The sequence below is a fragment of the Pristis pectinata genome, chromosome 14 (assembly GCF_009764475.1).
Source record: "Pristis pectinata isolate sPriPec2 chromosome 14, sPriPec2.1.pri, whole genome shotgun sequence".
NCBI lineage: Eukaryota > Metazoa > Chordata > Chondrichthyes > Rhinopristiformes > Pristidae > Pristis > Pristis pectinata.
Window position 1 is genome coordinate 16,049,477 of NC_067418.1, and position 14,683 is coordinate 16,064,159.

General features: G+C 40.1%; 1 protein-coding gene across 4 annotated transcripts in view; it reads left to right on the top strand.

Annotated features, from left to right (window-relative positions):
- The window catches only part of luzp2 (leucine zipper protein 2), a 242,263-nt gene that overhangs the window by 138,457 nt on the left and 89,123 nt on the right, over nucleotides 1–14,683 (top strand). For all 4 annotated transcript variants that reach the window (XR_007957404.1, XM_052028976.1, XM_052028975.1 and 1 more), the window contains 2 exons: nucleotides 6,778–6,859; nucleotides 7,021–7,083. Coding sequence is in view for 3 of the 4 variants with exons in the window: in XM_052028976.1 (XP_051884936.1) it covers nucleotides 6,778–6,859; nucleotides 7,021–7,083 (145 nt within the window). In the remaining variant the exon portion in view is untranslated. The remainder of the gene's footprint in view (nucleotides 1–6,777; nucleotides 6,860–7,020; nucleotides 7,084–14,683) is intronic.

Consider the following 14,683-nt stretch of genomic DNA (forward strand, 5'->3'; position numbering starts at 1 on the left):
GGAGTGGACAAGTCTGAGTCAGTGTTTCGGATTGAGTGGAGGCGTTTCACAACATGATCACTAAATCTCCATTTATCAGATATGGAAAAGATTGCACTTTGACCTGTGAATACTGAGTACCAAATTGTAGGAGAGCCACGTAAATCTCTAAATCACTTGGATAGAAAACTCAAGATCCGTGACGGTGGGAGGTAAAAGTGCAGATATTGCAACTCCTCCACTTGCAAGTGAAGCGTTTCTGAGTTTATTGTGATGTTCAGAATGCTGAAGGAGGTGGAGAAGATGTTTTTATAGCATCATGTTAGAAATGTTAGAAGTGACAAAAGAATCTGTTACATACAGAAACTTGTGAGTTGGAAGGTAAGGTTCTCCTTGCATGGTGAAGGTTACTTTAAAGGACAGGGACAACTTAAAATAAAAACAGAAAATGCAGGAAATACTTGATATGTCAGGCAATATCTATGGAGATGGAAATAGAGACAAAATTTCAGATTGATAACCTTCCATTAGAATGGCAATGGAGAATTACTGGTATTAAAAAATCAACCCCGTAGTGCAGGTGATACAGGCTTGAATTGTGGATTAAAATTAATCACCCTTTACAACTTGGTAGTGCACCATGTATATTGAATTTGTGGGTTGTGTGCCTAATGTACAAATGCCAAAGGGTATAAAAGATCTAGTGTTGATGTCAGTCATCATACAACGTTCATTTAACATTGCAGCTCCTGCATTCAAAGAATCAGCTTGGGCTGTATACATGAAAGGAGGTCTAGCAGGAGGAAGTAAACATACCTTTCAGGAGGCAACATTTATAGGAAGTATTGCATAGAACAGTACAGGACAGACAGGCCCTTTGGCCCATCATGTTGTGCCGAACTAATTAAAGCAATGACTCCTAATTAATCTAATCCCTCTTCTCTGCACATTGACCATATCTCTCCCTTCTCTGCATATTCATGTGCTCATCTAAGAGTCTCTTAAATGCTTCTATGCTATCTGCCTCTCCTACCACCCCTGGCAGCGCATTCCAGGCCCCCACCACTCTCTGTGTAAAAAAAACTTGCCTCGCACATCTTCTCTCACCTTAAACAAATGTCCTCTCGTACTAAGCATTTTAATCCTGGGAAAAAGATACTGTCTGTCAACTCTATCTATGCCTCACATAATTTTATAAACTTCTATCAAATCTCTCCTCAGCCTTCGCCGCTCCAGAGAAAACAACCCCAGCTGTTTTTATGAGTATTGATGAGATTAGTTCAGCTACAACAGGCATCCAGATTTCTGACCATTGTTTATGTAAGGCCTTCTGTTATCTTGGAGGGAGAAGGGGGTAAACCATCTGATTATCCATCTCCAAGACAATGTCAGTGAACTAGGGTTCATTGTCCAGTAACTGTCATGACACTTTTTCATAAGTAAAAGATCAGCCAAGGTCTTACTGAATGGTGCAGAAAGCACAAAGGGCTGAATGGCCTACTAATTTTTCTTATGTTCTTATAGACCAGGAGAAGGTCTTCAGTTTTGTTCCAAATGTAGAATTTCCCAAAGACCAAAATACTAAAGGTAACACCTATGTTACTCTTCACCAAACTAACACAGCCTTCATGAGCCACAGGGACTTCTATTTCCAGAGCGTGTCACCATCCAGGCAGAATTATGCAGGTAAACTAAAAGCTAGGTAGAGCTCATACTGGAAATCTGCTGGTAACATTCAGCAGATCAGGTAGTATCTCTGAGGAGAGAAAAAGATTTGAGAAGGCCTGAAAATCAATCACTTAGCTTAAGATTTTATGTACTATGCAACAGATTTAAAGCTGAAAATTGATCATAACAAGTCACCAACACTTTGTGCAGTTGTGAATTTGTAGGCTGCCCCTCCCAGGCTCTGGTGATGCCAGAGAAGGAAAATGCTGCATCTACACAGTCTAAACTCATAAAAAAGTTGTATATTTCTATGAAATCATTCTTATTCTTCTAACCCTGGAGAGTACAGGCCCAAACTGCTTGATTTCTCCTCTCAGCACAAACCCATCATTCCAGGAATCAATCCACAGAACCTTCTCTAAATTCCCTTAATTGCAAGTATATCCTTCCTGTAGGGAGATCATATTTGTATACAAAATTCCAGATGCAAGATCATATATAATAGCAGAAGACAGATTTAACCTTGAACTCAAACTTTCTTGAAATAATGGTCAACATACCACTTGTCTTTCTAATAAATTTTTGTCATTCATGTACAAGGATACCCAGATCCCACTTTTCAAGTTCTCACCAAAATAAATACACTGATTTTCTATTTAGTCTACCAGCGTGAATTACTTCACATTTTTCCACAATGTATTCCATCTGCCATGTCCTACCTATCCACTGAGCCTGTCTTTATCTCCCTGAAGCCTCTCTGAATCCTCCTCATTACCCACTCTAGTGTTCAGTGTTGTGTCATCAGCAAACTTGGAAATATTATACTTGGTCCCCTCAACCAAATCAATGATTGTGATCAGCTGAGATGTGAGTGTCAGCCTCTGAAGCACCCACAAGTTACAGCCTCCAAACCAGAAAATTACACATTTCTTCCTAGCCCTGCTTTCTATCCATTAACCAATGCCCAGTTCATATCCTCCATTCCCAAGTGTTTTAGTTTTGTTTATTAACCTCTCATACAGTGAAGGCCTTCTGAAAGTCAAATACACCACATTAGTTAGTTTGGCGGTATCTATTGTGCTAGTTACAATCTCAAAAAATTCTAATTGGTTTGCCAAACATGATGTCTCTTTCACATATCCCTGTCGGCCCAGTCCTATTATTATTTTCCAAGGGCAGGCATGGTAGTGTAGTGGTTAGCATGATGCTATTACAGCACCAGCGATCCGGGTTCAATTCTGGCCCCTGTCTGTAAGGAGTTTGTACATTCTCCCCATGTGGCTGCGTGGGTTTCCTCCGGGTGCTCCGGTTTCCTCCCACATTCCAAAGACGTATGGATTAGGAAGTTGTGGGCATGCTATGTTGGCGACACTTGAGGGCTGCACCCAGAATACTCTACACAAAGATGAATTTCATTGTATGCTTTGATCTACATGTGGCTGATAAAGATATCTTATCTTACCATAGGTCTAACATAGCCAGTTCCCCTCAACTCTAGATATATATGCAGAAAGTGATGAAATTGTATGTTCAGACAAGCAAGTCAGTCATCTGCTTTATATTTGCATGGATTGCAGATAGGGCGATGTTACTGGTATTGGTATTGATTTATTATTGTCACTTGTACTAAGGTACAGTGAAAAACTTGTCTTGCATACTGATCGTACAGGTCAATTCATTACACAGTGCAGTTACATTGAGTTAGTACAGAGTGCATTGAGGTAGTACAGGTAAAAGCAATAATAGTACAGAGTAAAGTGTCACAGCTACAGAGAAAGTGCAGTGCAATAAGGTGCAAGGTCACAACAAGGTAGATCGTGAGGTCATAGTCCATCTCATTGTATAAGGGAACCATTCAATAGTCTTATCACAGTGGGGTAGAAGCTGTCCTTAAATCTGGTGGTACGTGCCCTCAGGCTCCTGTATCTTCTACCCGACGGAAGAGGAGAGAAGAGAGAATAACCTGGGTGGGTGGGGTCTTTGATTATACTGGCTGCTTTGATTATACTGAGAGGTAAAGACAGAGTCCAAGGAGGGGAGGCTGACGTCCGTGAAAATTGTGTGTCCACAATTTTCTGCAGTTTCTCATGGTCCTGGGCAGAGCAGTTGCCGTACCAAGCCGTGATACATCTAGATAGGATGCTTTCTATGGTGCTTTGGTAAAAGTTGGTGAGAGTCAAAGGGGACAAACTGAATTTCTTTAGCCTCCTGAGGAAGTAGAGGCGCTGGTGAGTTTTCTTGGCTGTGGCATCTATGTGATTTGACCAGGACAGGTTTTTGGTGATGTTCACTCCCAGGAACTTGAAGCTCTCAACACTCTTGACCTCAGCACCATTGGTGTAGACAGGTGCATGTACACTGCCCCCTTTCCTGAAGTCAATGACCAGCTCTTTTGTTTTGTTGACATTGAGGGCAAGGTTGTTGTCATGACACCATTCCACTAAGCTCTCTATCTCCTTCCTGTACTCCGACTCATCGCTGTTTGAGATACAACGGTGGTATCATCTGCAAACTTGTAGATGGAGTTAGAGCAGAATCTGGCCACACAGTCATGAATGTATAGGGAGTAGAGGGCTGAGGATGCAGCCTTGTGGGGCACCAGTGTTGAGAATAATCGTGCCGGAGGTATTGCTGCCTATCCTCAATGATTGTGGTCTGTTTGTTAGAAAGTCAAGGATCCAGTTACAGAGGGAGATGTTGAGTCCTAGGTTTTGGAGTTTGGTGACAAGCTTGCTTGGGATTATTGTGTTGAAGGCAGAGCTGTAGTCAATAAACAATAGTCTAATGTAGGTGATTTCCCATGGCAGCCCAGAAGTTACCTGGGATTAGTATGTTCAGGTCTGCAGTGCCCTTTACTTCAGCATTGTTTGTCCTTGAGTCTGGCTGAAAGTTAATTCACTGCAGGCAACATAGGTCTATTGCCAAACAATCACAGTTCTTCTGACAATTCAAAGGATATTTGTTTTCCCTAAATATTCAGTAAGGAAGTTTAAAAGTCTTCTTCTGATGTATTAAGACTTGTTGGTATCAGTGCATTCTTCCTCCTTCATTTTCTCTAAGGCCAAATAAAGTTAGATTACCAGAAGGATAGCTGAATTCCAAATAGGCAGCAGGGTAGCAGAAATGGCATGGCAAACCTTCTCTGTATGCAGAACAACTAACATTTCCATTAAATCACCTTCAGTAACAAAAGAAAACTTGTTCCCCAAGAACTCAGTAGCAGCTTCAGATTCTTTAAATGGCTGTGTGTAGAAATAGTTGCCTGCCTTATACAAACACAACATGTTCCTGTACATGTTCACAAGCTGAGGGAATCTAATGACAAAGTCAGGTAGATTACTAATTGATATCAGGGTATTTAAGTACGATTTTGAACCTCATGTTTATTTTAGAAAAAAACTTTGCAGAGAATCGGCTGGACTCCAATGAGACATTTTTTTTAAAATTTAAATTTTATTTACAGCGTGGTAACAGGCCCTTCCGGCCCAACGAGTCCGCTCCGCTCATTTTAAACCCCAAATTAACCTACTCGTACGTCTTTGGAATGTGGGAGGAAACCGGAGCACCTCACGGAAACCCACACAGACACGGGAGAACATACAAACTCCTTACAGACGGCGACGGGAATCAAATCCCAATCGCTGGCGCTGTAACAGCATTGCATTAACCGCTATGCTACCGTGCTGCCCCACGGTACTTTGATTGGGCATTTGAAACAAAATAAGTCCCTGGCCTTTGATACCAAGCCTGAAGAGAGGCCATAATTGGTAATTCTAGTTTTTGGCACTGAAGCCCAAATTTAAATGCTTTAACATGCAGAATATGTAATATTGCTTATGAACAATGATTGCTAGATTAGGGATGTCACCCCTTTAAGGATTGTGTCATGTGACTAATTGCTCAAAAGTTGGAACAATGCTTTGCAGATTGTCAAGTGTCTTTGAAAAAAACACACATTTCATTTGACTCCTCATGTCTGATGTATATAAGTCTTCAAAGGACTTCATTAGACATTAAGAATCTCCATTGAGCACACGAGATATCATCCAGAAACCAATGAAAAATGGTGGGGACATTTTCCCAAATTTTTGTCCAAGTGCACTTGTTCACCAATATTGGAAGAATCAGAGAGATTTAAGTGCATGCCTGTGAAGGAATATGCCCAATTATTCAATATTCAGTACACCCAGGCAGTTCGGTATTGCTGGGCAGGGAGCCAGGAAGACCTCCCTTAATATTTCTTACATCAAACACACTGCACTCATTTTTTATGCACTTTCTGCTTTCTTCTTAGGATTAGAGAGATTTATAGCACAAATTAAACCTTTCAGGCTATCATATTAGTGCTAGCTCTTTCATCAAGCAATCCAAAATTAATCCCTTTTCTCAACTCTCTTGCCATAGCCATTCACCCATCATCATATTGCTTTCTATGTAGTTTGAGAACTTTTGTTCACTGTCTTCATTTTTATTGTAACTAAATAGACCATCCCCCGACCAAAACCAAAAACTGAAATGCTGGAAGAACTCATCCAATCAAGCAACATCTGGGGAAAGAGAAACAATTTAATGTTTTGGGTCAACATGTCTTACCAATAACCCTTCCCAATTATCCAAAGTGCTGAGTTCTTCCAGCATTTCTGCTTTTGTTTTAGACTCAAAGCATCTCCAGGTTTGTTTGTTTACCAGACCATCCCTTGGCCTTACTTTCAAGAGTTTCTCTTGTGTCTCTCTACCTATGTCTTTAATCTTCTTGATTCCCTACATTCTAGAACACATTCATTATCTCTGTTTATTAACCTCTCTTTGATCTTTTTATCAGTTAGATCACACCTTGAATTAGAGAATATCTACCTCAACCTGTCGTCATCTTTTCTTGTATATCCTTGCACTGCCAATTTTGTGAAACAGTCAGAGCTCCAAAAACTCCCACCAAAACTCTAATAGTGTATGGAGCATGCAGCAAGATTTATGATATAGTCAAACCTTGAACAACTTGTTTCAAACTGTAGCTTTAAATCGTTAAGGCAGAAAAATCTGGTGTTTCAATATGCAAGAAGCAATTGTATCTCCAAGATTCTTCAGAGTGCAGACAGTATTTTGAGGCATCAATTCTTTCTTTTCAATCAGAGACGAAATGAAATCTCTGCAGGAAGCCCTTCAGAAACAGATCAATGAGGCTGCATTGAAAGCAGAGAAACAGCAGGCTGGGGTAAGCTGTCACAGACAAAATGTGGCTGTTTATTTTCTGAATATGGCACTAAAACGTAAGAAATATTGCTCTTTACAGTAATAAAATAACTGTTTGTTTTGCGCACTGTTGTAGTGGTTGGAGCTCTGTAATTTAATATTGCAGGTCTGCTGCTGTTACAGATCAACTTCTTAAAGGCTGAGGTGGAAAGGAAGAGCAAGCTGATAAAAGATTTACAGCAAGAGGTAAGAATGTGTGTAGCTGTGCATGACTTCCTGGGTATACGAGCAAAAACCTGAAGAGAAGGAAAAGAATTGACAGAACAGTCTTGACACTCCCGAGTCTAAATGCTGAATCTCACATATGCTGTTTCACTGTGATTATATGACATGCATTCCTCTGTGTCTGCCTTAACTTTGCATCACAAAGGTAACTTTTCCCAGTTTTGTATGAGATGTGAAACTTAATGAGCATTATTCATATATTATTGAATTTAATTTTTTGATAATGCATCCAAAACATTGTGATTTGCCTCTTTGTAAAATGTTCAATTCAATTAATCAGTTCATGAGGGGAAAATAAACCTTATGTCACAGTTGGAAATAAAAAGTCCATGTCGAGATCTGATTAAGTCACATTTTGCTCAGGAGTTTTCATGTCATGTTCAGTATGAATCATAGAATTCTTGCAGCACAGAAGGAGTCCACTCAGCCCATCCTGCTTGCTCTCATCAGCCACTGGTTTAGAGTTTGGACTTAAACAATTTTGATGGTATTGTTCACATTGGTGACTGAAGAACATTGATGGATTTGAGGAGAAAGGTTATTATTACTTTATGTTTGGACTTGTGGCATTGGATTGGCTGCTCAGTATTCACCCCCTCTTCCTTCCCAACATAACAATTGAATGAGGCATATACGTGCCATTGATCTGCTCCTGTCAACTTATTAGCCCCACAGAAAGCTGAATCAGGAAGATTTGAGATATTTTCACATATAAAGATAGCATTACTATTTCCATGGATTGATCACAGCCATCCTTTGCTGCATTTTAGGCAAGTGGAGAACATACTAAAATTTTTCAAAATTCAAATAAGCACATTTATCAATATTGTTCATCACTAATTTCTATGAGATTGGGTTAAAGTACTGTTGGATGTAAAGAAAATAAGGGGGAATATACACGCCCTGCTATTCTGTTAAAAGTCTCTGTGGAAATATTTTCATTATTTCATTATTCCAGTAACACAAAGAAAAGGAACTCAAAGAATTGGAAGTGATGTTTCTATGTTACTAATTGAAAGCTGACAGAATATGACTATACATGACAGCTTAGCTATGCAACATTTTTGAATCTAATCCACACAGATAATGTTTTCACTATAATTGGTCACATTATTTGGATTTCAGCTTTTGTTTGTATACACAGAGTTTAAGAGAAGATATTATGCACCTGAATCTGATGGTTTTCAAAGGCAGCTAAAAGGATCAGGAAGGATTTTGAAAGTTGAAAGAAGGCTTAAAAATGCAAATCCAGAAGGTTTAGGTCAGGTTTGGTTGCTTTTAAATCTTTGGAAGCAGAGGATGTAAAGTGTACTCCAATAAGGAATTAAATAATTTATATTTTGGAATCATAGCAAATCTGTGTTGTACAACAACCAGCAAGAAAAATAAACTATGTACAAGATCAGTTAAGGTTGGTTAAAGAAAATGACCCATGGGCAGTGATTTGTCACAGATGGACCCCAGAGACAAAACCAGACAAGGCAGTGATGTAGCCAGCCCATTAATCAAGGAGGGAAATTGTACAATTTTATGTTCACAAGATACATTTCTAATATCTGAGGAAATTTCCCAGTGGTCTGTGGAACTGCACTCAACGTAAAATTGTTTTGGAGGCACGGAAGTGCATTGGAACAGATTCCAAGTCTGCTGAAATGCAGATGCCCACACTGGAATGATTTACCTCTTATAAAATCATAGAATTATACAGCATGGAAAAAGGCCTTCATCCATGCTGACTAAGATGCCCACTTGTGCTAGTTCTATTTGCCTGTGTTTGGGTGATATCCCTCTAAGCCCTTCCTATCCACGAACCTGTCCAAATATCTTAAATGTTGCAATTGGACTCCCTATATCACCTCCTCTGGCAGCTCGTTCCATATACCCATAACCCTCTGTGTGGAAAAACTTGCCCCTCAGGTTCCCTTTAAATCTTTCCCCTGCCACCTTAAGCCCTCCAGTTTTAGACTCCCCTACCCTGGGGAAAAAGATGTGATCATCTACTTTACCTATGCCCCTCATGATTTTATAAACTTCCATTGGGTCACCCTCAGCTTCCTTCGCTCCAGAGGAAACAGTCCCAGGCTATCCAAACTCTGCTGATAACTCAAGCCATCCAGTCCCTGCAACCCCCTTGTGAATCTTTTCTGCACCATCTGTAGCTTAATCACATCCTTCATAAGGTATGGCAACCAGAACTGCGCACAATACTGCAAGTGCAATCTCACTGCTATCATGTACAGTTGTAACATGATGTCCCAATTCCTGTACTCATTGCTCCAGCTGATGAACTCAAGCATGCATATGTCTTCTTCACCACCCTGTCTACCCGTGTTACCTCTTTTGGAGAACTATATAACTAGTTCTCGCAACTAGGGTGTTGCGAGGGTGGTCTCATGTTCAGTAGCTCACATTCGCTTCGTGCTTGAACAATCCAGGCCTAAACCTCAGTCACTCTGTTCTTCAACACTCCTCAGGGTCCTGTCATTCACTGTGATGGATACACTCTTCCTTTCCTGGGTCCACAATGGGATTAATAACATCTGTCAATGAGCATTTGTTATACTAAAGCTTATTGGATGGAATTTTCTGAGAAGCCCAGCTCTTCCACTGGTCACTTTCTCTTCAAAGGTGGTGAGCAGAATCATGAACAGTTGAATTTCTCTGTGCACATCATAAGTGATTATATTTCTACTTAGTGGAATTTTGGAGCTCTGTAACCTTGAATCTCAAATGTTGCTTTATTGCATATTAATAAATCAAAGCCTAGCTAATGTTGACACATTGTGATGAAATCTAAATCATTTTTATGATAATTTAGATTGCATTCATATTACCAGTTTACTGATAGAGAACCTTGTTACGGTACTAGTCACTGCATAATAATGCAGGATGATTCAAAGATTGTTAATTTGCCTTCATATATAAAACTACAAATATAAACAATAAATCCCAATCTAATTTTCTATTGCATACCAGTACTTATTAAACTGATGCAGATTACATCTTCAGAGTTCTTGTAAACTCCATATAAGAAACAGAAGCAGGAGTAGGTCATTTGCCTCCTAATGCCTACTCTGCTATCCAATACGAACATAACTGATCTTTTTTTTCTCAACACTACAATGCTACACTAAACACGTGCCTCATGTAAGCCAATCATATTCAACCTCTATTCACAGGGCCATGTTCTTGTTCCTGGAATCAATCTAGTGAAGCTACACCGCACAGACTCCAAAGCAAATGTCTTTCTAGAGGGACAGAGAACCAAATGACACCTAATTGTTTCAAGAGCATCCTTTGGTCACTGCCTGTAACTTTTGCCAATCATTCGTGCTTCATACTACAACTCACATAAGATCTTCAATATCATTAGCCTGTTGCAGATTCTATTACATTTTTAAATGAAAAGACGAATTATAGGGAGGCCGTTAATATGGGAACAATACCAGAAGAAGAGTGACGGAATTTTCATAAGTGACGAGAAAGATGGATTGCCAGCATGGTCATACAAGGTATATTCAGCTGATTGATTGACCTACCTCTTCAAGGAAGCCTCCTGCCTCTATGAAAAAAATAAAGCTCCATAAAACACCTCCAGCAATACGTTGTTTCAGCAAATTTCACTGCACATTTTTTGATGTTTTATTCCTTTTCTTTTTCAGTGCCAGTGATGTCAGGTGAAGAATAACTATTTTAAGAAATCATGATAATATCATAAGGGTATAAGGGTAATCTTCACCAAGTGTGCTTCTAGCATGGAGTCCACTTGTCGAGAGTAAATACATTTGAATTTGGGTGTGAGGACCCAGGTTCTGCTCTCCATTAAAAAGAATGGATGGAAAATCATGGAGTCCATTCATCCAAATCCCCATTACATATGGCCAGTGGGTGAGTCTGTACACTTGAAATCCAACTTGGGAGGATTATACCTCATTAGTATGAAAGCATTAACTTGAAGTTTGCAGAAGATGCCTCCTAGTGAATCTGCAATGAAGAAGACCAAAGTAAGTTCATTGAAGATATACCCTGGAGATAAAGAATCTGTGGACTGAGGAGGATGAAAAAACTATTCTGAAGTTGTGTGTTTTACATCAATGCATTCCAGGAAGCAAACTTAGAATAGCTGTCTTGGCTATTCAGCGATTAACTGTGGTTTCTCGAAGTTTCTCAAAGAATTAACATCTGTTCAGTAACCTTTGCTAGTTTCTGTATCAGGTGCAAATTGCACATTATAATTCCCAAGGTGGGCTAACCAATGAAGCAGCAGAAGTAATAACAAGACAGAGCAGCTGTTAACTACATTAATGATGCATCTAAATCCCTGAATTTATAAAATCTGCTTTCTTTTACAGTTTTATCAACTTGTCTTTCACTTTTATGGATTTATATATCTGAATCCTTAAATCTCAGCTCTCCCCCACAGCAGCAGAGTGACTTCAAGAGTTGTTCACTGGCTGCAGGGTGACTTGAGACATACCTCCAAAGAGAAAACAAGTCTTTTATTCTTATTTGATTTAACTCCTTTTAAGATATTATTGTTTTGTGTCTATTTCATTCTTTTAAATGATGAGACTGAGAACAGCAAAACTTACTAACTTTGGTGAGGAGAGCATGATGGTGGGAGATAAAGTTGAAGCCTTTTCGGCTTAAATGGACAGAGTGACTCGTGCCTCTATTGGAGTGCCAGGGGACCCCATTATGGTTTCAGCTATGCCTCAAGTTGAGTCATTGCTTGAGCATTCAAGTCCAACTCCAAAAATCTAGGAACTAATAAATCTAGACTGAGGCCAGCATTGCTGAGGAAGTACTGCGCTGAAAGTAGTGCCACCTTTTTGATCTAAGGTTAACTTGGGGCCACATCTACTCTCTCATGTGGATATAACATATACCATTTTGAAGAGCTGCTGATTCACAGCCCCAGTAGCCCAGCTTTGATCCTGACCTCCATTGCTGTCTGCATGGAGTTTGCACATTCTCCCTGTGAGCATGTGGGTTCCCACAGGTGCTCCATTTCCCTTCCACATCCTAAGGACGTGCGGGTTGGTAGGTTATTTGCCCACTGTAAATTACATCTGTTGTGGTGGGTGGCAGAAGAATCAGAAGGGAGTTGATGGGAATGAGAGAGAGATAGGTTACAGGGGATGGGATTGACGGAATTGTTCTGAGACCTGACAAATACTTGATGGGTTGAATGCCTTCTTTCCTTGTTGTGAGAAAACATGAGGAATATAAAGAAGGTTGAAGACTGAACAGATGAGACCACCTAAGTTACCTATATCTGCATATTAATACACTGCAAAACCTGAACATTTGGAAGAGAATATTAAGTAAATCTGCATAGCTGTGAAGAAGCTGATGTCTACACTACAATTTACCAGCAATCATGAAGCAATTCCTGGAACATCCATAATGCAGCCCCTTGTATTTCAGATTTTAGGCATAGAGGGATTATTTTATAAATAATCAGACAGTTAACAGGCAATCACAGGGCAGACAGTGATAGAGGTGCCTGGTCCTTTGCAGCCCGCTGCAGCAGGACACAGGTTCAGATGAGGTATCATTCACTGTCATCATAAAACTGATAACAGTGATAAAATTCAAATCAGTTCCTGTAAAATCCTATAACATTGGCCTGCTGAAATTTTTACACAGATTTACAGCAGGGAAATAGGCCATTTGGTTGGCTTGTTATCATGGCTAGGATGTTCTGTGGGCTCAGATAGTCATGAATGTCTTGAAATATTGGCCCTTTATTGGCCCCTCTTGCTTGTCTCAATCAAAGTTCATGGAAAGCTCTCTTACCATCTCCAGAGGAAATCCATGCACTATAACCATGCTCATTTGGCATGTCCCCTTTGATGCTCACCATTTTTTTATCGATGCACAATCGAAAGCATCCTATCTGGATGCATCACGGCTTGGCAACTGCTCTACCTGGGACCACAGGGAACTGCAGCAAGTTATGGACACAGCTCAGCACATCACGGAAATCAGCCTCCCCTCCATGGAATCTGTCTATACTTCTTGCTGCCTCAGTAAAGCAGCCAGCATAATCAAAGACCCCACCCACCCTGGACATACTATCTTCTCCGCTCGCTTATTGGGCAGAAGATACAAAAGCCTCAAAGCACATACCACCAGGCTCAAGAACAGCTTCTATCCTGCTGTTATAAGACTATTAAACAGTTCCCAAGTACAATATGATGGACTTTTGACTTCATAGTCTACCTCGTTATGGCCTTGCACCTTGTTATCTACCTGCACTGCACTTTCTCTGTAGCTGTTACACTTTATTATGCATTCTGTATTGTTTTACCTTGTAGTGAATTGATCTGTATGAACTGTATGTGAGACAAGTTTTTCATTGTACCTCAGTACAGGTGACAATAAAAAACCAAATGGTATTCCAGAGACCTTCTTGTGTTCTGGAGCCCTTTTTTGGCTCACTAGTGCTCAGATCTTCAGTAGTGACAATCTTTCTAACTCTCTAAGTAAATATTTGTGGGCACCTGTGAATTAGTATTTGTGCTGGAATTGGGAAGGGAGGGACAGCAACGGCAGGTCTGGGATTGATGGTGGTTATTTCGCTGGCAACTCCTCATTTTGGAGAGCTTCCTCTTGTTTTTGGTTCAGAGTTAACATGGTGATAGTTCCTCCATATTGTTATCCATCTGGCATTACTTGCAGGCTAGCTATTGTTTTGGAAAGAGAGAAGACTTTATGCAGTCACATGAGTGGTTTGTACTCTGTCTGCTGTGTGAGTGCAATCTCCTTTCGAATGTCCTGGAAGACCACCATTGAGCCTTGAGGCAGAAAAAGCAAGTCGAGAAGGTTTCGCATGAGTGGAGATGAAGGATGAGTGCTCAGAAAAGGATGCTTTTACATGAATGAGATTCTTGGAAAACCTTGGACGTCCTTATTGCTGCCATCATGTCTGAGGCCGTTGTCATCTCAGCCACAGTGTGGTATCTGGCTCCATGAAATATATGGTTATTCATTAACTATCAAAAGATAACTGGTAATTGGTTTATTATTGTCACATATACCAAGGTGCAGTGAAAAACTTTACTTTGCATGCCATCCATACAAATCATTTCAGAACATAAGCACAATGAGGTAGCACAAAGGGAAATGCAATAACAGAATGCAGAATACAGTGTTACAGTTACATAGAAAGGCAGTGCAGGTAAACAGTAAGGTGCAAGGGTTGCATCATAACTAGAGACACATCCCTCACTGACAATGAAGGGCAGTATTCTGGCCTCCTAACCTATCCGGATGAATGATGTAAGAAAGATATTGCAATAACAGGAACTTCACTTGGGTGGGCATTCAGGAACAGATGGAGAATCCAGGCATGAATGTCTTACTGTCATATTTCTATTTTCCATACAAACTGCCTTCAAGGCACTTCTAAATGTGATTGTTCAATTAGTGTCGAATTGCAGACAATCTGGGACTACATTGTGTCAAATGGGAACTCGCTGAAATTTCCCAGATTAATTTTAGTCAAGATCTTGTAACGTTAATCAGAAGACGGAGATTATCACATTTGACAAGA